The sequence below is a fragment of the Limulus polyphemus genome, unplaced genomic scaffold (assembly GCF_000517525.1).
Source record: "Limulus polyphemus unplaced genomic scaffold, Limulus_polyphemus-2.1.2 Scaffold305, whole genome shotgun sequence".
In the NCBI taxonomy this organism is placed as follows: domain Eukaryota; kingdom Metazoa; phylum Arthropoda; class Merostomata; order Xiphosura; family Limulidae; genus Limulus; species Limulus polyphemus.
Genome location: NW_013665915.1, coordinates 511,130 through 536,198, shown reverse-complemented (window position 1 = coordinate 536,198; position 25,069 = coordinate 511,130). Strand labels below are relative to the sequence as shown.

General features: G+C 31.6%; 1 protein-coding gene and 1 non-coding gene across 6 annotated transcripts in view; both read right to left on the bottom strand.

Moving 5' to 3' along the window:
* Positions 1-983: 983 nt before the first annotated feature.
* The window catches only part of LOC106457231, a 73,198-nt gene continuing 49,112 nt past the window's right edge, over positions 984-25,069 (bottom strand). For all 5 annotated transcript variants that reach the window (XM_022383061.1, XM_022383060.1, XM_022383063.1 and 2 more), the window contains 5 exons: positions 19,134-19,309; positions 16,319-16,381; positions 10,118-10,292; positions 8,951-9,129; positions 984-3,660 (listed from right to left, as the gene is read on the bottom strand). In XM_022383061.1, coding sequence (XP_022238769.1) covers positions 1,561-3,660; positions 8,951-9,129; positions 10,118-10,292; positions 16,319-16,381; positions 19,134-19,309 — 2,693 coding nt within the window. In that variant the 3' untranslated portion in view covers positions 984-1,560. The remainder of the gene's footprint in view (positions 3,661-8,950; positions 9,130-10,117; positions 10,293-16,318; positions 16,382-19,133; positions 19,310-25,069) is intronic.
* Positions 13,319-13,391, bottom strand: Trnar-ucu. The gene has a single exon. It is a non-coding gene; the product is annotated as a tRNA-Arg (tRNA).

Below are 25,069 nucleotides of genomic sequence, written 5' to 3'. Positions count from 1 at the left end.
TGGCTGGAGACGGCTTGAATGGGTAATGAGGAAAAACTTTAATATAACAGCAAATGTACAATGTTTCGACAAGGTTTTGTCATCAAAACCTGGTCGAAACATTGTACATTTGCTGTTATATTAAAGTTTTTCCTCATTACCCATTCAAGCCGTCTCCAGCCATTATAAATTAAAACAGTTCTAAGCCACGAAATAAATCACAAAATGATTTGAATCTGTTTTGCAATGAAAAGAAGTTTCTAATAATAACAATATTAGGTGTTTTTCAGCAATGAATAATAATAATAATACTTTTTGAAGACATTAATTTAGAGCATAACAAATTCGCCCAATAATCCTTTCTAACTCTTTACAACTACACTTTAAACAATACCTACCAAAATGGGCAAATAATTCACATTCTTACAAAATTAAAAATAATTAACAGATTAACACATAAGAACAGGTAGTTTTCCGCTATAAATCTTTCATTTAAAAAAAAAAGACGAAACTTGAAATTAATCTGCTCCACGTCACAAAGAAATCGTGCATATAAAGTGCAACTGGTTTTTTGTTTGATAATATAATATGGTATTTAAGCTGGTACCAGTCTATATGATATATGAATTAAATATATTCGTTACATAATAAACCAATTTAATAATGAACTTATGATACTTGGCAGAGTAGTTGTATTTTTAAATAAAATATCTAAGATATTATGTATTTCTATTCCTTAAGACTTACATTTCACAGAAACCAAAGTCAACGAAATACCACAGATATTAAAAGTCCAAAATCTTGTCTCAAAATATATAAAAAATTTACAAACACAGCCGTCATTGTGAAAACTTGTAAGGAGAAAATGGTGTTTTTTAATATTTATTTCCAACTGAACATTAGAGCACAAAATGTAAACGTTTTTTGAATGAAATATGGTCAACTCATCGTTGATATAAGTATTCAGATTTGTTATGGACCGACAATTTGTATTCAAACTTCATGGGACTAAAAGTAATTAGGATACACTGTAAACGTATGTTCACTTGGTAGTCAGCAACTTGAATGTCTCGAAAAGTATGTAGAAACGCACATTTGTTTGAACTATCAAAATCTAACTACAGCTTAATCCTGCTTTACCTTTTTCTTTCTGTTGGTTAAGAATTTAAATATTGGACTCTTCTCTCATAACTACATGCTATTTACTTAAACATCAGAAAATATATGTATACACAAAGTTGGCTAGTATCCAAAAATATTGAAAGCACTGAGCACGGTTGCTCAACTTGAAATCTGGTATCAAGTTCACTATGCTGTTAAATGCACTGTTAAATGTATGTCACACCTTAGGCCCTTAAATGTAGTAGGCATTCATGAATGTTCATTTGGTAATTCAACTCATGGTCTCTTCTTTTTTCTTTTTTTTATACTCTTGGCACATTTACTCACAACAACATGTTATTATTTATAATGATCTGGTTTAATCGCTTGTATGTACCATAAAAAGTAGTTCTTATAAGAAATTACTACTGTTCATGTAATTATTCAACAAAACATATCATCAAAAAGTGAAACGATAAATTAAACATTCACACTTTTGATTGTTACAACAAAACTCTCTGTTCTGTCTCTTGGAGAGACTGTAAGCAAGGCTGGGATGTTGTCACTGGCATAACATCCCCCTTCACTGGAACTAGGAAATGCTTGAGTAGATGTAAAATCTGTAGCCAAGTACTTTGGTTCAACTAAGCCATGATTAAAAAAGCCTCTGTTCTCACTGACAGCTTCAGACTCTGGGCAAGAGAGACAGCCTTGTTGTTCAGTAATCTCCTTCATGGACGTTTGACTCTTATCTGCTGGTAAGGTTCGACCAGATGCTGTAAATGTAGGAGGACAAGGTAAGTTACATCTCATTTTTCCAGGTAATTGACTTTCATCACAGTCAAGATTGTGCTCATTTTTAGGAATTTCTGGATGGTTGCACAACAGGTGGTTACTTCCATAAAAATGTTGCTCATCTTCTGGAAGAGAAGGTGCAGATGTTGCATCAGATGAAGGGCTATCAAAATCTAAAGGACTACTTTCCTCATCTAAATCAAAATCTGCAAAATCTTGAGAAGTTGAAGTGTTTCCACTTGAAGGTACTTGAAAAAATATGCTTGCAGCTGTGGGAGAGTTTGATATACTAAGGTTTGGCATTGATTGGGCATACATTTTGTCATTAAGAGTAACATTTTCAGTTACTGGAGTAGAAGGACTAGTGGCTATCATTACACTAGACTTAAAATCTGAAGGAAGTTCTACAAATGTTGCTTGGAAACTTAAAGAAGATGGGGAAGAATCTGTTGAAAGGGAAATATTTTGACTGTCTTCGTCATACAAGTGTCTTTCTGAGAATGTTTTATATGTCAATTTATCACAGATTGTATTTTCAATTTCCTGAAACTTAGAAAGGTCCTCCACAGAACAATGTAAAACATCTTCAACCTCACAGCAAGATTCAATAAATGAAAGATTACCAGAATGATGCTTCTCCAGGTTCATTTCATTAAGTTTCTTTGATAAACACAAAGGAATATTAGATAGAGATTTGAATGGATTTAAGTCTTTTTTCCTTGAGCTTCTAGTTGGTAGAGTATTAAACATTATGTCTTCTTTTTGAACAATATATGGTACTTGCATTTCAACAATACATGAATTATCTCGTTTATCTTCATCTAGTTCACCATCATCACTCTGGTTACAGATATTCAACAAGTTATTACTTATTGTCAGAGTGATACCATCAGATGAAGAAAAGTGACACATTAACCTTCTCTCTGACAGCGGTGTGCTCATTTTGGAAGAACTGGATGCAGCACCATTTGTTTCAGTGTCATGAACTTGAGATTCCACAGTTACAACTGTGGAGTTTGGATTGATAGTTTCTCGACCAGGTAGGAAACAATGCTGTCCAGTGTTCCCTAAACCATTTTGTAAGCCTGAAACATTTTCTGTTGAAGGTGGGTGAGAATAAGGAGGTGGTGGTCCCCACATGTGTCTAGGAATTTCATAACTTTCAGCTGGGACAAAGGAGGGGCTATAGCGAGCTGAGGAGTTCATCTGTAAATGGTGAAAAACTCCATCATTTGAGCGAGTTCTTCTGTGTGTTACTAATGGCCTTGTTGAGCCAGTTGGTCTCGCGCGAGCACCAAAACGTTGTTGAGCTGCTGCAGTTCTCATATTAGGATGAAAAATGTGACCAGTGTTGGTTCTCCATGGAGAAGTTTGGGGTGAATCTGGCCGCAAAGGGGACTCATGTGGGGTAGATGTGGAAGGGGATGTTGTGTCTTCTCTCCATATTTCTCTTGAGATTAATCGCCTCATGAAACTGTTTCTCATATTGCTGACTGAGCCACGAGTATGGAGAATTCTTTCAGCAGCACTATGCCATGGCCAAGGAAGCCAGCTCCAACCTGTGTGTCGCTGACTACTGTTTCGTCCTTGGCCATTGTTTTCCAGTATACGTGTTCCTTGTGATGGAGATTCTTCCTCTGTGAGAGGTCCCGAGTTAAAGTGGTGAGCACTAAGGAAACGATAATCCAACATTTCCCATAGAGGCCATGGGTACATGTCCTCATAACAACTACACAGTGGATGATTTGTGTGGCGAGCATAGATGAACCTTCTTCTTAATTCCAGCTGAAATAAATGAAAATTATAATCTTAACATTATATTCTCAAATCTTTTTGTACAATATAATATCAGGTAATGAATCTCTTAAGATATTAAAAACACAAACAATAATAATATAATATGTTTCTATAATAGTATCATCATCGTTTGAATATATCATACAATCCAGGCCAACCTCCCTTGAGTAGATATTTATAAAAAAATAAGTAAAACAAAAAGTATATAGTGCAGTACCACTTTTAAATACAGAGTAATAAGTACAAAAATTTTAAGTTGAACCTAAAAATACATTTTTTAAAGTGCTTTAAAGAAGAGAAAAAATTTATCTCAGAAGTAGAAGTCAATTGTGGAAGCATCTTGTAAAAAATAAATACATATATAAGTTAATGTTAGAAAAATTGGGCTCCAATTTACTAGCAATGTTCTGTCTTAATGGTTTCAACATTTTTAAACAAGTAAAAAAAATTATAAAACGAACAAGATAGTTAGCAAGTTATTACAGGTATTTTGTTAAAGAGTTTGAATAGAACATATATGTCAAGTAAAATACCAATTGTTCACACATTTGTTTAAGTGTTTACATATAAAAATAAAACACTTTGTAACAGGATATCAGTCACTACTTGCTGTACCAGGTTAGTTAAAAGCAGAATATTTTCAAAAATTATGTTTTTAGAAGGAAATTTGTATGTAGATTGCAAGAGGACAAGTCTAATAATAACAAATTCTATAAACAATCATAACTGTAACAGCTTGGTCTTTACATTTAATTTTAAATAGATATTTTGAACTCATCAACTCCCACTGAATGATCATTCTTTATCTAAAACTACAAAGAAAAAATACTGGCAGGTAGGTTATAATAGTGGTTAATATATATATATATATATATAGATACATTTAAAGCATTTAATATTCTTAAGTGGTTTTATAAATACATATAAAATCTATATATATATAAACCACAAAAAATATGTATGTCTGTTATGTAACCACTCCTATGTCACTGGGCCAATCTCAAACAAACTTTGTGAGATGGCAATTTGGAATAAAGGTATTTTAATTGGGGGGTTACAGCCCCTCCACCCCCATTATTGCTGTGATTTAGTATTTAATACCTTGATGTAAATTAACCTTAACTATACTCATAGATGGCGCCACATCCTTACACAAAAAAAAACTTTTATTAAATTTTCTTTAACACAACATACACAAGCATCTTATACATCTCAGAGAGTGTACTAGCACTCTTTATGGATGAATGTAATGAAAAACAAAATGGCTGCCACTATTGCAATGATACATAAACTCAGATGAAGTTTCTACTCCAACAGCCACCATAAGGCTGATATGACGAGCCATTTCTTGAGTTATACCCACTTCCTACTTTAATTCGTGACCTTTCAATTTTGGCTCATTAAGTAATCATGTGAACCACTGTAAAAGGACATTAAGAGCTGGGTGTTGAAAGCGGGTAACAGAAAGTACCCCTACTGCCACTACCTCTTTTTACAAAGTCACCCTGACCATCGCACAATGTATACCATGTTTTAAGTATATACATATTAAGGTCTTAAAGCTTATACAAAACATTAAGTAGTAACTATTATACATAGTATTAAATACGGTAAACTTATAATGTTATTCTACAACCTAGCTTTAGACTTTTTTGAAAACTTTGACAAGCTTTTAACATGTTGTTGTACATAATATTTACTAAAGTATATTTATGTCTGCCTTTTGTTTACATCCATTAAATAGTAAAGTGCATGCGTATTTTCAGGACAGATAAAAACTGAGCATTAGTATAATAGATGATTGTTAATCTTGCATTCAAAAGTGCCTGTTTATAATTTTATTATCAGAAAAAACGATTTTATGCGATTCTCACATGTAATTGTAACAAAATGATATACTCTAGTAATAAAAAAAAGATACAAATCATTATTTTGAGGCATAAGGAAGAAAACAATGATACTAACCAGGAGAGATAAGGAAGATTTTTAGAACCTTTATTAAATATAGGTGAGTGATACTATTAAACATTAGGTAAATAGTTTATAGTAACCATACTAGTAGCCTGGTATGCATAATCAAACCTTCGAAATTGAGAAATATTTCTACATCGAATATAAATGAATAATAGAAAATATAAGTTAGAAAACAAATCTAACCCAGCCAATAGCAAATTAAACAAAAGGGCAGAATTTTACAAGTTTAAAATTAAAATAAATTTCAAACAGGTACTAACCTCTGAGACACAGTTAGCCTCTCCTTGTTGAGTACAATTCACCCTGTCAATGTCACATAACCCAAAGTTCTGAATCTTGATGATATGTAGTAATTACATCATACCTACCCATAGTCCTCTATTCACCCACCTTCTATTCACTTATTTGCACATACATCTGAAGGCTACTTAAGCTTTAGCTTCCCCCATTCAAAGCCAGGTTTATTTTTATTTTTTCAAAAATGAAAAATTCAAAGTTTACCTCTGAAATACAGTTAGCCAGAGTGCCCACAGTGAATTGTTTGTTTGTTTGAAGTTAAGCACAAAGGCACCCACAGTGAAAGGGAGAAACAAATCAGAGAATGTGATAGGCTATGGACTATGAAGCATCCCACAAGTACCAATTGATGGCTAGTGGAGTTAGTGTATGAAAAATAAAAACCAGAATACAAACTATATAAGATGGGCTAAATTCTCATTTGAGAAAAAGTGGAGAGAAAAAGTACATAATAATTAACAAAGGCTGATCCACTGTTTTCTAAGTACATTAAGAAGAAGCATTTTTCCCAGAAGGTTACCTAAATCACCCAGGAAGCTAGTGGAAGCTGGGTGGAATTAGTATATCTAGGCCACCACACTTCTTTGAGAGTGGCATTAACAAGGAAGACCATACCATTTTTTCTTACAGTAAAATAAGAATGAACAGTTCCAAGGGTAGAATACTGTACTCCATTTAATCCATCCAGAAAAGACTAGCAAAAACAAATAAGCTAGGTCTCTACCTGGTCTAATCAGTAGGCACCCATAAAGAATTGAAGAAATCTAGGTGAATTTGAGGATGGTCTCAACAACTCAGGTCACTGCAATGGGAACATCACAGAGGAAAATAAGAAAGAGTGGCATCAAAAGACAGTATAGAGGTTCATAATAATATCCCATCAGTTTTGTTATAATGCTATGTGCTACGTGCATGCACAGATGGAAAGACAGGCACCTTCTGAGGCATTATCCATATCCAAAGGGCATCACTCTCTAATGGAGTACCAGTACAGAGAATGGTATGGGTCAGGGACAAATGCAGAGGTTCTTATAAACATACTTAAGTCCTGATTAGATGATTCCAGGTTTTGTATGGAAACTAGTTATCAAAATCAGACTGTGGCAGTTTTTATATCTTTCTTTATGTTTAATTAAATGTATCTGTTAAATATTCCACTGGAATTGGAATGCAATAATCAAGGGTAAGTAGAATTCCAAAGCTTAAGAGACAGCAATATGATGTAAATAAAATCATAAAAATGTAATTGGAGTCATTCACATACTGGCCTGCAAGATATCCTTTAAAGGGTATCTCAACCATGACACCAACGACATCGTCAAATGCCAAACCTGATGGGATGAAACACCAAACACATGTATGAGGAAATTGGTTAAATCCCAAATCAATTAAAAAAGTTAATCCATTAAAGTAGCAGTAGCTACATGTGAAGCACATGACTCATCATAAGATAAAAGTAAGAGGGAATCCTCAATAGCCGCAGCACTTGAAATGAAAGTAAATTAATCTATGAGACCCTTTTTTTCTTAGCTATATTTTTGTGCGTCAACAATGCCATATGTTATGAGGCACACATATACCTGATTCCATGTTATTACTCATCGGGATTTCTACCAGCCTACTTTCAAATTGAAATTCTTTTAGGAAGGATTAGTGTAAATTAATCTACTAGACCTTGGGCGTGGACAAATAAATCAATCAAAATGGTTTGACCTCCTGGGTCGAAAACTGTAATTAGATCTTAAATCGGTCAAGAGATGACGGAGCTATGAGCTAAAAGTTTGTACTTGAAAAAAAACAACAAAAAAAGACTCAGAGCCATTCTATGAGCCTCTATGCCGCAGCTAATAACATATGTCTAGGCCCTCAAAAAGATTCTGTACATGCATGAAAGATAACACCTAATAACTCGGATAGAGCAAAGAAAATTAGAATGAAAATCAGGATCTTTTTTAAAAGAATAGGGAAAAACAATTGTTACTCTTCCATGCAGACCAAGTTTTAGGCAATAATGCTTTATCAAAATAAAAGTAGTGCAACTGCCTGGAAAACAAGGTGCAAGAGAATCCATAGCACAAAGATTGAACATCTCCTGCCCAAAGCAAGTAAAAGAAGAAAATAAGTCTTGAGCAACAGATGATATGAACAAGCTACTAAAGGCTCAAATAACGGAGAAGCTAAAGAATGCAAAACAAGATCCAACTCTCAAGTTGGCAGCATAATGGCATCAAGGATACTGAAGTCAAAATGCCTTAAAAAGATCTATAAAAAGAGAATATGTGAATGATATACTATGCACGAAGCATCAAAAGGTGGCTAATAATGTTTTGCAACATTACTGTTAAGCTGAACAGGAAATCCCACAGAGGTAACAGCAAGTGTCACAGCATGCATGACCCAAATACATTAAACAATGTAGCTATGGGATCCTGTTGTACACCCATAGTAAAATGTGGAAATAAAGCTTCAAATGAAGTAGCAGAAATTTCCATATTGACAAAAGTTTTAACATTAAAATCTAATTTCATGGTGAATAGATAAAACAATGTGAACAGATGACTGTCATAAAAATAAATCAGGATATGGGCAGGTAGGTAGAGCTTAGGTAGTCCCCCAATATGTATGAAAGTAAGTCATGTGAAAGTTGGTATGATGCAAGCATTGCACTGCATCAAGGAGATTCAGAGCATTAGGTCACGTGATACTAACAGAGTGAGTTCTACTCAACAAGGAGAGGATAACTATGTTTCAGAGGTAAGTCTTAGTGTTTTGGAAAATATATTAAACAATATTATATTGTTAACTAAAAGAGTTCAGATCATTTAAATACATTAAAAGATGGTTTAATTCTCCTTTGTTACAAGATGGATGGTTATAATGAACTTAGATAAATAACATCACATACTTCACAAATAAGCATACCCTCAAGGTACTTCATACTTCTACATTTATGCATAGTAAGTTTTTCACTGTGTAAAATTTAATACAGCTAGAACAAATTAGTTACCTGTTCCCAATATAGTTTTTTCTTCTCATGGCTTAAGAGTTGGTAAACTAACATGGCAGAGAAAATACAGATGAGAATTCCAATGACAGAAAGGCCAAATAAAACCCGTAGACTTGTTGATAGACTTCCATGGACAACATCACAGTTAGGAGTATTGTTGAACACAAATCTATGAGACTCTACAAAGTTATCAATGAAAATATTTACGAACTTCAGTACTTGGACAGGCAGATTACTATTACTTATTTCTTTGTAAAGAGATCTATTTCCTAGCAGATAAATATCTGCTTAAATTAATAAATTTTGATCAGCATTAGCTCATATTGGAAAGCAAGTTACTCTTGTCAGAAAGCCCTATACTAAGTTAAAATTGTAAAAGGAATTAACAAGATAGACTGATACTTTTACTAGTTCAATTTGTACTAAGTTACCCTTGCTAATTATATTGTACTAATAGTTTGGTTGCAGTTACATAATAAGTATATTAAAGCTCAAGTGGTGAAAGCTATTTTAAGGTTATCTGTAACATGTCAGTATGGTACCCTGTTGTACCTTTTTTCTACTATTGTTAAATCTGATGCAGCTGTTGCAACCCTTCAGTATGGTGGATAAGTTAATATTACAAAAAGTGGAATCTTGACGGGAATATATAATTATGTTGCCTAGTTTATATCAATCATTCATTAATGCCTACATTATAGACTAAAAATACTTAATTTTGGTCAGTTTAATTTGTTTCTAATGAACTGCTCCCACAGATCCATGACAGAGATTCATATAACAATATTTTCAAGATTTGTAAAATATTACATTTTAGTACAATTGATAACTTATAGCTAAAACTCTTAAAAATATAATTATTAACATTGCATCTAACAGGCCAATGCATTGAGGTGACTTACATAATACATTTTTTACTTTGGTATTTTAAACTTATTTGGCTAGTTTAACGACTTTGAAGTTAGGTATGTTAGGTTTTTGTAATATGAAAAAAAGTAGTTATAATTTTAGATAAAAATATTTCTGTGAGTAGTAAACTTTGTCACAAAATTGCTACTAATATAAAAACCTCTGTGCTTAATATATATATATATAAAATTAAAGTAATTGTACCATGCGGTAAACTTTTACTTAACAAACATTATCAAATGAAACTATTCTACTCACCTGATGATGTGCCTGGATCTGCTATAGCTGATACACAAGTGCAAGTTTTAGCCTTTGGAGTGTAAACACATTTATGAAGAGTCTGTAGCCTGTTCATGTGGATAACTGTTGTGGTCACAGTGATGACCACACACAAGAGAGCACAAATCAAGCAGCATCCCCCTGCCAGTTTGATCTGTTTAACCAGAATTAGTACAGTAATTTCAGCATGTAGTACAACCCAGTCAATTTAGAATAGTTTTTTATTAATCTTATAATTAAACAAAGAACTTTAAATACAATGTATATTTTAACTTTACAATAACTAATGAGGAATTCCATTACATTAAGCAATATATTTATACATTAAATTGCTGGTGAAACAATGATTTTGTTGGTTTTACAAGTTACACATATAGAAGTTAAACCAAAATACCTACAATTTTTTTTCTTCCTTTATGACCTTTAGTTTGGGGTTGGATGGTCATTCTTTTTTGGTAGCCAAGAATTTTTATACCTGGGTAACTGGCACACTTGGCAACCTTATAGTATGAGCATATTTGGTGACAGGGATTTGAACTTGTGATCCTTAGATTGCAAGTCAAGCACCCTAACCACCAGGCCATGCCAGACCCAAACCAAAATACAACAGTACTGCAGATAATCCCAGTAATCAGGTTTCCTGTGTATTTTACATAGAAAACAACTGATTCCACCCTATTTTTTGGTCAGTTTTTACAATTATTCTGATATTAACAATTTTGGTGATCATTTACAAACAGGAATGTTTCATAAACCAATGTATACAGGATTGTACGATCATTCTGACAGTTTTATACCTCTAAATTTAATAGATGTCTTATTTTATACAGCTTCTCATTTTGCCAGCAATTATTATTATTTTCACTAAGAAATAGAAAGTGTGAAAATATGTTACTAAAAAATGGTTTTCATTTATCATTACTTAATAACATTTTAAAATGCTTTTTAAATGGTGTGTACACTCCTATTAAAGTGGGTTATGTTGTTCCTAAACTATCATTCCACAACACTCTTCCATTTATGGATAAAGATAGTTACGTTTTGAGGAATAAAATCAAAATTATCTTAAAATCAAACTATACATAAAATTCAGCATGTGTAGATTTAAAATAAGTGTTAATTAGAATAGACAACATTTTAAAGATAAAGGCAGGAATCAATACATTTCAATGATCTTCGTTGTTTATCAATAAGCTTGTTCTGGATGTGAATGAGATTATGAAGAATTAACAAGCGTGTGTGGTTTTAACATCAGTGTTAAGAACAGAGAACATTTTAAAAAGTATCTAAGCATACAAAATCTAGTTCTGGTAATTCTTCAAACATCTAAAGGTATCTAAAGTGAGGATGTGATGGAAATGGAAGTGTTGTAACAGGCAAAAATTAAAATTACTCAATATGATGCATATTGAGTTGTATTTGTACTTATGTCAAAGATACAAATGTTACCTACTGTCACCCATAAATTTTGAACTACTGACCAGATGGAAGGCAGCCAGTCAGCAAAACTCTACCCTTACTAAGGGACTAACTGTCACTCTTATAATACACCTAAAGTTTAAATTGTGGGAAATATTTTGTGGTATCACACACATTTAAACTTAACTCAGAAATCCAGAGCTCTACCAACCAACCTGCACTTTTTACTAATTGTGAGCAGTATGTAAAAAAGTCAGTAACTTAAATTTTCTTCTGATAGTTTTATCATAAATGAAATGAAGTGATATTATGGGCACTTGCAATACTATATTGTTAAATGCATTAATTCACAGTTTTTTGGTTCAAGATTTTTTTTTTGAATGTTGATACAATGCATTTTATCAATCTAATGTTTTGAATTGACATAGTTGTTTAGGGTTATCAATTTAAGAAATATATGCATAACTAAAGTATACGAGTTTTTAAACTTATCTTTAAGATATCTAGCTATCAGAAGGCAAAAAAAGAACAAAACATTTTAAGAGATCTATTTGATTTTTTGACAACTTCATATGAATTTTTTGTTAAATCTTAAAAATAAACATAACTCACAGAACACATTACAAAAACTAGAAATCTGTAAACTATAACCAGAAACTGCCAGAAAAAACAACAAAAACTCCATAATTAAAGCTCTTTTATTGAGAATTATTGCTTATGTCTAGTCCTGAAAACATTCTGATTTTTTTAATCAGGTATTTGGAGTTTAGAGTGAAAACACCTGGAGTGAATTCCAAACAGGTTATAGTGTAGAACAGGACTAAAAAAAAAAAAAAAAGAGTTATACATAAACATCAAAAGCCAATACTCACCTTACTAAAAAAAATCACTATATATATCTATAACTGTGTGTATTGGTTGAATGTAATATTTCAACATGTCTTACAAAGCTACAACTTTCTAAAGGGTATAAGTCAGCTTTAGATATTTCACACAGAGATACATGTTTATTTATCAATTTATTGAAACATTCACTATAAATAATTATAACTTTAACCAATTAAAATATACTAAAACTAAGACTTGTGATAGCATGACAGTTCTCAAATGAACCAGTCCTGAACATGAATATCATATCAGTAGCCCTCATGTTTTTACACTTTTGCTCAATGAATACCTCATATTATTTCCATCTTGGTTTCTAATGTTCAAGCTGTGATACATATATCAAATTAGTCTAGACAACTTATATCACCAACCTTCAAAACATGCTACATGAATGGTTGTAAGGCTGCTCTCTAATAAGCTTTACTCAGCTTACTTTGTTTCAATAGTTTCAGGTGACTTACATTACAAAAAACATAATCAGAAAACTGTTAATTACACTTAGGGTTTCAGGAGTAATTAATTAAGTATTAAAACCATGAAAAGGTTTTGCTACAACTTAGAAAAACAAAAGCAAGAACTAACAAGGAACTTACCAGAGTATGGTGATATAAATGTATTTTTGGATTGTACTTTAACAATAACCTTGGATGGATTTTTTATTTATTTGTATTTTATTAGTCATTTGATAAAATCCTTAGCTCTCTCTTAGTTCCTGTCATTCCTAGTGGAACATAGGGCTACAACAACACTTCGCCGACAGAAGCGTTGTTGCAGTTTCCGTAGCAGGTTGGTTTTTACGGGGCAGAGTTGCTAGCCCCGCGCCCAACCCTCCTCCTTTCTCATCCTGGACTGGGGACCAGGCAATGGTGGTGGCATCCCTGCCGGGGAACGAACCCGGTACCTTTGGATTAGAAATCCAACGCGCTATCCACTGCGCTATAGGGACACAAAATCCTTAGCAAAAAAATTAAAATAAAATTGAGCTTATTACACTGCATTATGAGAAAACAAGAAGAGCAGATACAAGAGTGCAAAGCTGTATAAGAAGAGAGAAAGTAAAATTGTGTTGATTGAAAGGATTTCATCATATTCAACTGGATGATTGTAGAGTAGCTATTGATATTGTTTCTTGAAAAAAATCATAAATCTATCGTAAACGTTTTCAAAATTTTACAAAATATTGAAGAAAACTTAAGTTTTACACAAGGATACGTGAACCTATGTGGATTCAACAAGGACAGAAGAATATTACACAATTATTAGTGACTCTACCAAGTACCTTTGACTAGCTGAAAACTTATATACATGCAGAAGATTTTAATTTAGTTGTAAATTCACTGAACATGTTAAATTTATGTGATTCAGAAATAAAATTTTGACAAATACATAGAAAGGATAAAAGAATCATAGCAAAGTGTAATGAAGAAAACTATATTTGTTATTACATTAAAAGAATTATAAAAGAACTTCCCCCCCTCAAAAAAAAAAATACAGTACCAATCATAAAGTATGAAAGTTTACTTTATATAGTCTCCTTTTTACCAATTTCTTGATAAAATTTTGCAATTTTGTGGGAACGTTTTTTATTTCTAAGCTCAGTGTTTAAACAGATTGAATATTATTACAAATACTGCTTATGGAAATTTTACAGTGAAAAATAAACAAACATATATATGTGTGCATTTCTGAGCTTGTTTGTTAAGTAGGACATAAAAATAAATTTAAGAACACAATAACAATTGCTTCTGCCTATTGGAATAATTACATATTACCAAATACTTGTCTATGCATGTATTAGTTATTAATGACCTCCTTCCTTTAACAGCACTCAACCATATGGCCAAAAGTATTGGGAAAGGGCACCACCAGCTGTAATGGGCCTGTTTCTACTGAATTTGTATGCAAATTCCAAGATGCAGTGCCGTGTAAGGCTTATAAAGGGCAGCAGCTGCTACAGTTAGTCAGTTAGGGTCAAGATGCCATGAGAACAGAATCTCATAAACATTCAAAGAAGAGTTTTTATTGGATTTGGCATTGTTGTTATGAATGTGTGAGACATATCGGCCTGTCTACACTGTTAATCACTTACCAGACCGCACAACATTTGAATTGTGTTACAAAATGAATCCATACACACACACACATAACTTTAAGTTCATCAAACATGACTTGGGGGAGAGTTCAAGACTAATGGTCAGCACTACACCCTCTGTGGGAGCCTCAGTGCTGCTGATTTCACAAACACTATGAGTTAACAATCATGCACAGCAGTGAACACTAGACAAACCTTTCATGGTGCCTTGGGTGTTACAATTGAAGTGAAGAACAATGAAGAAAACTATCATGAGAAGTGACAAATACTGCTACCTCTTGTTTGCTTCGGATGGTTCAAGTTTGGTACCAGCTCAGGGAACTCTTTGGCTATGAATGACTGTGTTGTCATAGCACAGGCCTACTTTAACTGGTCTGGAGTCCAGTGATAATAGCTAAAGAAGCCATGAATGCCTTGTCATTTTTACGAGATTCTAGACTATCAAATTGGAAGTAGAATAACCATACTTCTTTCATGATACTGTGGTTTATACACAAAATAAAATCTTGATCTTACCTGTAATAGCCTAGAGTTTTGACCATGCTGAGACATTTTGAAACACCTGACTAATGAACAGGAAAGACAAACACTGATAACTTGGTACACTTGGTGATATTTTGCATGAGTTAACAGCTTACTCCACTTGATGTGTAACAACATTTGGTGACAAGTGTTAATAACAGAGTCCAGACTGTAATCAAAAATTTTCCCACTTCCTATACAAATGGGATCACAGTTGCAAGTCTTTACACCTCCCTTCTTATGATGTGCTGTTCCAAAATCTTTGGTAATATAGTGCCTAACTACTTAAACAATGACATATGAACAATACCTGATGATACCTATTATCAAGAATGGTCTAACCATTGAAACAGTGACATACCAACAATGACTAACTCAACATTTATTGTTATTATCACAGAAGGTCTCTGTAATGAATGTGTGACAATGTATATAAATGCCTCTGTCCCTATATTTATAGATGTGTGTATGTTCTCATCAAGGAATGGTCTCTTCGTTGAACTGAGCATCTATGAACAACGACTAACTATGCATGGATTATTAGGAATGGTGTTCCTACTGAATTATCAGCAGATTGAGAATATTCAAGTTGATTCAACTGTATGTATTATCAGGAATGATTTCATTACTGAAATAGTGAACTATCAACAATAATTAACTGCACGTGTCATCATTCTATTGAAATGGTAGCACTTAGCAACAGGCAATTATACCATTTTGTTTAAAGCATTCATAAAATTTATCATCAGTTAGCAATAAAGGTGACAACCATTTATACTCATAAAATAAATGCCTCTCTATATTTATGCACAAGTAGTTTAAACGTTTAAGGGTTTATGGGTAAACTTTCCTATGATACATTAAATATTTTAAAATTTCTTATGTACTAAATGTTTATTTTAGATTAACTATTCAAAAACTTTAACTATTAAAAATGCACAGCTTATAAAAAATAAATGTAATCATGAAACACATTTTCAATTACAGAAAATTTTTAATGAAGATACCTTAAATTTAATCTAATTAGATAATGAATTAAAAACCTAATTATGCTTATTTCTAAAATCTGTAAGACATCAGCCTAATAAATTTGTGAATTAGAAACAATATTTCCGATGTGTTTTTCCCATACAATATATAACTTAAAACAAACAGCATGTTATCTTCTGATGAATAACAAATCATTACATTCCACATTTTGCTACTTATAAAATAATACAGAAAGAATAAAAAATGCTACTGTAGAAATATTATCTTACCAAGTAGGCATATCGGTTTCTCCTCTTGGCAAAACACATAACCATCAGTCCTGTAATAATAAGCTGAAAGAACATAAATTCAAAATTATGCATATTTTCTACTGTTTTATTTTAAGCCTCTGTTAGCATACTGCATGTAGGGAAAAATTAATTAATTCCAAAATATCATTTTTTAGAAATAATTTATATGTTAAATTAAATATATGAAACAAAAATACAACTTGTATAGTACTGTTTGAGAACAAAGCACTATTTCTGTAGAAACACTTCAGTTCTAAAGATAAAATTATGTAAACTTTAAGCTTCTACACTTATTCAGGTTCATAATAGTATTCATTCTGTTCACAAGCTGAAATAGCCATCAATTGACGGGGAATGTTTAAACTTAATTAAAACAAATGTAAGTTTAACAGCAATCATATATTTCAAAATTATAACAAAGTTTCTTCATAAACAACATTTGCAGGTTGCTTTCCATCTACCAAAAAAATAACGAGTTTGAGGTGATCCCATCCTTGAACAACTTACATCCCATTAACCATGAGAAAAGCATGGTTGTTTCAGAAACAATCCAGCAACTTTCATACTTTTATCATGAATCCCTTTAGAATATCCAACGTTGTCTAAAGCATTAATCTGCCAAGATTGTTTGAGATTGACTCAATAGGCTGGGAGTAATTAACCAACTGGCTTTACAAAACAGAAATATGTTCAATTTTGACCCCCTTTAAAACATTCCCCATAGTTCATAGTGTTTACATATAAACTTAGGTTGAGATTGGCCCAATAGGCTCGGAGGAATTAGGGTGCAAACAAACACACATTTCATCTTTATATATATATATAAATTATGCCTGATGAGCCTTGAATAGGAGAAATTGCAGTCCACAGAAGAGAGTATGGCCAATCAAGGAATTAATTAGGCCTCTATGTCAAAGATACTCTTTTCAGTTTTACCTTAGATGAAAAATAAAATAAATACATAACATACATATATATTGTATTAATTTAGGTTTCTGTATAGTAAATTAAAAAGGACTCAAAATCCCCATAAATATTATAACTTACAGCAGTGTACAAGTTTGTCAAAACTTTATAGGAGGAAATAAAGAAATTTATTATTGTTACATGGACTAGATGTTGAATTATTTTCATCAAAGAACTTAAAAGAACCCGTAAACAAAGGAATATAATACAACTTAATAATGATATATATATATTATATGAAACTGAGACAGCTTCTTCTTGCTTGGTAGTATCCCTCTAAAACAGTACAAAGAATACTTTCACAGTGTTGTAAATCAGTTTGTTACTGAATAGGAATTTCATCTATAATCCTCTAAAACAAAAAAAAAAAATTAGTCAAATTATTAAATGTTATCAATGCTTGTTCTGTTTTATGACTGTTTGATATACATTTGTGTATGTTGTGTGTGATTCATGACTGCAACATCATGCATATGTTAAACATGTAAACAAACACATCAATGAATTCAAGAAGACCGTCACTTATGAAAGTCCTCAATTACTGTTGTATTTTTTAGAAGTTTCCTCATTCACTAATCATAACATATCAAATATTAGTCTTAGCATTTTATTTCATTTACATGTGTACGTGTAACTGTGTGATTACAAAAGTACATGTAAATAATCAGATATTCCCTTTATACATGAGAGTTACTGGAAAAAATAAGAGCTGAAAACATGTTTTAATTTTTTTGGTGAACAAGAAAACAAAGTAAATCCAGTAAGCTTACTGAATTTCAATGATTTCTTTTATGTGTTACATAAAAATAAAACACATCAAAGCCATACTTTTTTTAAATCTCAGCAAGAAACATTTAGTGATTATAGTTCTAGATTATTTTATGTGCTCAGAAAATTTCAGCAAAAATGCACATGTGAGGAATTTGTTAAAACAAGCTTTGCTTGCTAGCCTTGATGATTGGGGTCCAAGTCTGTAACAAAATCACAAATGTTAATCTACAGCCATCTATTTTTAAACATTGAAGCAGATTAATATATTTTATCCTGTCAAATAATTCAACAAAACTATTCTAAATTACAATAAATATATTTTGACAGAATCTTCTCTACATAAACTTTGGTATTGTTGCATATCTGCTTGTTTGATAATTTCCGGTAAAATTCTTACGAGGAACTTCAGCGATACAAGTCCTTTCTTGATTAAACCAGTTTATTCTTCCTCGATACAAACTTTTAGTACACAGTAATTTCACAATCAATACGTTTCTTGTCACTTTAAACTTGACTACTTTTATAATACATACTATAAATCACTGAGATTCACAATCTCGATAACTTTGCTTTCTACGAGTGCAAAATACTAGCTCGAAACATTATCGTAAATTACCCAGAACTATCTTCATTCATTCTTGCAGGCTTTTTCTGCCAGGCTTATATACCAAAAAAAAAAAGGGCGTCTCGAACAAACTTGGTCTTCCCCAATAATTCGTGATCATTCAAGAAATTCATCATGTGTTACCAGCATCATCTGACTTCCGCTGTCGTAACAGTATTTTATCTATCCTTGATATTTATGCTTAGTAAGCAAATCCAGAAACCAAGGGAAAGGTAAACGTTTATGAATGTATTTAAAAATCAAATCTTTATTACTCCGCAAAATAACTAACTTTTACTGCTATAATACTAAAAAATTAAAATTCATAAAACATTTTCTGCCTATTAAGTTGAATGGGTATTTGTTCCATGTTTAATCTTAAAAAATCCTGTGCTAAAGGTAATATTTGAACATTGTTAATATTACATCTCAGATTTACAAAAAAGCACTTACCACCACAGCAGGAACATAGGTTGGAATTGTTTCAAAGAATTGTAAAGAAGAAGTGTAAGTCCGAAGAGTAAAGTAGATTCCAATGAAGATAATTCCCAAAAGCACCAGGAGTCCACCAGATACCAAACACAACACCACATATTTCCTTAACCATGCCTTCCACCAAGGAATTGTGTCTTTAAAGAAACAATAAAATGTTATTTTTTACATTTCAGTTGCTCTCCACTGAGTATTTGTTTTAATAGAAGTGCACATTCTTTGAAAAGTACAGAACAAAATATTCGAAAAATATATCTGATAAATACCAACTAAATTTTAATTTTATTAAAATCCCTCCCTATATGATGAGTATCTAGAAAAAGACAAATCATTTGTTGATAGTTAACAAAACAAGCTAGACAGACAGGCATAATTAATGATAAAATATCTAAAGGAAATAATTTACACATACCACCTGTCAAATTAAATTATATTTGAGAACTGTCATTTTATAATCTCCATTTATTTTTGAAGTTACTAATACTTCAATACAGTAACAATGTCCATGAATTCTAAGCCTTTATCAATTTAAAAGTCAGAAAAAAGTTTGATAGCTAAACATACACATTGAATTAAAGAAGATGACAATGACTAAGTGTTTCTGAGAGTTAGTACCATTTTTTATATTTCTCTTTTGAATGTTTGTTTCTATTTCCTTAATTTTGAATGACTACAGTTATTGCTGTTAGCTTGAGTAGTATTCTGGATTTCTAAGTGTATATTGTCTTCTCCTTTTCTTACTTTGGTATTTAAAAAAGATATGATACTTCATTAATTCATTCCATTATTTAGAATTATCTGAATATACTCAAACTTCTAAAGTAACTACATGACTGGAATACTCAAGTACTACCTGAACAGATTGATTATCTAGCAGATGGCTCACCTGAATTAAGTATTATGGCAAAAACGTGACTGTTAACATTTGAAATAAATACATACCTTCTTTATATACCAGTGCTCACTCTATTAAATATTTCTAAACTGAAAAATATTGAATACACTTAAGAAAGAATATAAACATGTCAGGAAAGCCTTAAAATACATATACAACCAGGATAACTAACATTAAAATAATTTCCTTTCAGGTCACCCAATCTGATGATGTCTGAATAATTAGGTAGAACATCTTTTTTTTTCAATTTGATTTCTCTGATGTTTTCAGTAAGTAAACGTTATTTTGGTTATAAATATGTTATTGATAGAATCAAACCAAGATAGCTCTAAATTTTCAGTCAAATGTTTTGATGTTTACTACATGGTACTAACAAAATTACAGTTTCATTTTACAACTATTTAAATTATACATAATAATGAAACTTTTATAAAAATTGCAACAAAATGATTACTTTTATTACAAGTTTTCACTGAAAACTAAACGATATAGCTTAAAAATTATCACTATTAATCTACACTTTGAATAATTAAAAATTATTTTTTAAAGGTATTATACAGTTACCATGTTTAATACCATAAGAATAATGGTGTATGCACTATTTATTGCTAGTGACTTCTTTTTTATCTTTTATTTTCAGTGCAATAATTTCATGACAATACTATAAGCAATGAACAATTATCTGATGATTAAGCAGAGAAACAAACCTATGCACGAAATTCATTTTTTACTCATCCCGATTCCATTACAGACTATCATGAATTAGATTTTTACATTAAAAACTGAAATTGTAATTTCCTGTCAAATAATAAAATAAATTAATTTCAAGTTCTCTATTATTTTTGAAATGAGTATAGGAACAAGTAAAAGGTCTTAAGCTATTATTCTTGACAATAAATTCTCTGATGACTGGCATTTTTTTCTAGCATAAGTAATGCTGAAATAAAAACATATCAACACAAATGAACTGACAAGGTTTGTGTTTTTAGGACTCAACTTACTTTTATATTTGTCACCCGAAGATACATATTGCATAACACTGAAACATACAGAACATGTGCATCCTTCATATTTTGATACAATAAGTTATAATATATTAGCAAATTTCACAGGTTACAGAGTTTCTTAAATTAATGTAGCACCACAATTACTGTTTATGAGAACATACATTAGCGTAACTAAAAACTTTCAAATAGCATATTTCTTGAAGACTGAGTTAAGTTGTGCATACATTAGTTTCCTTTTTCTTTTAGTTTCAGTAAAACTAAATGTTTTTTTGAGAAAAATTTCCTTAAGCATGTAGAAAGATAGAAGTGATTTACTTTTATGAAAAACAAATGTCTACTGCCATCTACCTGTTGACTAAAATACTGTATGAAAACTCAATATTGCTGTTTTTTTGAAAGTAAAATACATGAGATACCCAAAAGTCAAATACATGAACAAAGTATGAGTAATTTTTAAGTGCATCTCATTAATTATATGCTCCCAACTATGCACAGCATAAGTTTATATATATATATGAAACACCTAGTATGAAGAGTTTGACTCAATAAGGAATGCAATTAATTATTTGCATCCTCTATGCTTCTTGAGTCAAATAGTATGTATTTGCTTTGTGTTACATATACACAAATATATGGAAAACATAAGTCAGCCATAAAATGCCCAAATCACCTACGTAAGATGTTTTTGTCAAGCATCAAATAATATTATATATCAAGAGATATCAATAATGAATTAGGTACATTGAACTGGAATACAGGATCTTTTAACCTATCTTTTTTTTGGGGGAGTACCATCAGCAATATGATAAAAGACATATGATAAATCATATTAAAACATTTTGTCAACCATACCCACATAAAATGTTGTCCTTTTCACAAACAAACAGTAGAGAAATAAACATTTTCTACCATACTGCCTCTTGTTAAAATACACAACAATAATTTACTGTTAATTAATACATAGCAACAAACTCGTTATATTTTGGACATATTTGAAATAGCTATGAACAAATACTACGGTTTGTAGTTCAATACAGTTTCTAATTTTATATACCCATTGATGTACAGTGTCCTATTATCTAAATATATAATTTTTCTAAGTTTCAAATTAAGTTACAGAAACAAAAACGGGCTATAATTTTATATTTTTCTTTGTTTAATACCATCTTGTGGTACATGCAAGAAATTAATCAGATTTATGGTGTCCAGAAACTTGTTACTAGCTTTAGTCTGTGGTAGTAACAGCTAAGTTAAGATAGATATGAAGAATCCCATAAAGAAGAACAATCATTTTTTGTACAAGTTCCAATGCTACACAGCATCAATTTGGTTTTTGTTCACCAACTAGGATGTATTTATAATGGCATACACTAAGTTGGGAACAAAGGTTGATCCTTTATCATTCAGCCATCTACTAAAATTTCATGACATCTGCTGATAACTTTGATTACATTTTTATCAAACTATTTTAGAGAGAGAAGTATACAGCATATTACGTGTTTTCTACTTTCTTTTATTAATATAGGAATTTTCCAAATTTTTCATTTTAGTTTGATTTTATGCAGCTTTAGCATAAACACATGGTCCAGAAATCTACAGAGTTGCTTTGGTTCTAGTAACCTTTGTTCTCTTGTATTTTTCTAGCAAATAGTATCCGCTTTGCTCATAGGGATATTCTTGCAACTTCACCTAATGTGTAGAAACAGATCAATAACAGCATTGTCTCTCACTGGCTGAGTAGATGATATCTAGAGGGTACACTTTAACTATGTTGTAAGAGAAGAGCTAGTCATGTGGTTATATATATATCATCATGAGCAAGTCCAACATTTTCTGATAATACAGATCATTGTATTCACATAAGTTACACTTGGTCACCACAATGAATAGGTCAACAGAATGACATAAAGCAAATTGTGTATTGATTTACAGCTTCTGTACAAGGCAAATGTCTAGTGTTCTTTTTCTTTGCAATGTAATAAGGTTGTCCAGTCTATTTATTCTTTTAGCTTAAATTCAATCATTTAGTTTGAGTCTGATTTACTTCATAATTTTCCTGACCAATCTTCCTGTTATAAAACTTCCCTGAGAATACCACAGAGTGGGTAGGAAGGAGAAATTGTGGTACTAATGAAAACAGGATTTATTTACAGTTTTCTGTTTTTATTAACATGCATATTTGTTCTTACTTGATCTCTTGAGTTTAAAGTAACACTTTTATTGAAAGAATAACATATTTTTCAGGTACTCTTGAATCAGAGGGAAATTTTGCCCCCACAGAGAGATGGTTGTATGAAAGAGGTGTTAAGTCCATAAGTCCTCTCCTGAACATAAAACTTTTGTCAATGCTGCAAAGGTCCCTCACACTGATCAGCCTAGAGCCACAGACTCCAAATGATCAGCTGATATCTGGTGCACCAGAAGATCAATGTTAGAGAAAGTGAAGCAAGGACGAATGAAAGTCACCCAGGTGGAATGACATATAATGAGTCCAAGATCACATGTGGAGGTCTCGACAGGTCTTCCAGACTGTCACTAGCCTAAGTACACCAACTCCAGCTCTGGTCAAGACCATGAACCATGGAGCAGTGAGCCTCTCCATGCCAGGAGGCAACCTACAATGAGGACCATGGGTCGTGATGAAAACTTGAGTCATGCAGGATTGTATGATTAGTTGTCACAGCCTGTCATCCTGAACCAGAGAAAATCTATTTGTCTGAATGTCAGGGGTCTGAGAGTACATGTAACATCCTGCACCTGTGATAGAGGCAAAGTAGATTTATCCCCTCATGTTATATATTTTGTATATTTCTTCTTTACTTTAAAACATATTTATATATGTACATATGCACGAGTGCTTTACCTTACATTTTGATTCTTTCATTCCATTAGCTTCAAGGTTTATTTTCAGTGCTTTCATCTTTAACTTGACCTTTTTCTATGCGATATTTAATTTATATTGATTGTTTTGTTGTTGGTTACATGACAGGTTTTTTCAATGTGTTAATCTCAAGGAAACTTCATTTTTTTATTTTCAATTTCATGTTGTATTCATTGTTAAAGGGGTTATTTCTATGCTTATTTCATATAGTAGAGTAAGTACAGAAGTGAACATTTTAATCATTAGTTAAATGGTTCGTACCATGTTTTTTGTTTGTTTGTTAGTTATTATGATTTCACTTTCTATTTTTACTTGTTGCTGGAAGGTCAATTTTTAAATTGTGCAGATGTCCGAGTAATACAAATTAACATTTTGTATTAAAAGGATCATTTCATGCTTGTTGTGATAAAAGAATAATTTTTCTTTGTTAAAGGGTTTTTTTTTATTGTGGTGTAAGGGAGTAAGTGATTCATGTTAAAGAGAATTTCATATGTGTGTGTCTATATATTTATGACAGTTTAAAAAAAGCTTGATAAGTATATGAATGAAAAAGGCTGAGTTTAAAAATTTTCTTTTTAATCATTTTAATTTAGTTTTGAGGATGAAACAGCTAAAATGAACAAATAGGTCCCAAAATATTATGTTATTTTATACTTGCATTCTTTGTTTAAGAGCATTTTTATGCAATTCTGTGTTAAAGGGTATTTCTATGTTATATTCATTGTTAAACAGTTTACTTTTTCATTGTTCATTATTTAAAAGTTTTTCATCTATTTAAGTGTTAATCATCATAAAGGAGGGGGAAATGTGCCTTCATGCTTTGAACTCCTAGTCTGATGGTTCCAGGTTCAAGGCTGTCCCAAATCATGCTTTTGTGTCCTTGTATCAGTTTGTGTGTTTGTACTAGTCTTGTAATTTTATGTAACATTAAGAATGAAAAATATTGTCTAAGTAGATCTATACTTATTAGAACAATGAGTGTGATGCTCTAAATTTCTAGTGATTCTCTTAATGCTGTTTCTAAACATTCATCAAATTAAAAAAAAAAGGAAACTGAAATGAGTTGCACAGAATAAGTTGCATACACAATGTTTCGGTAAGTCATATATTTTTA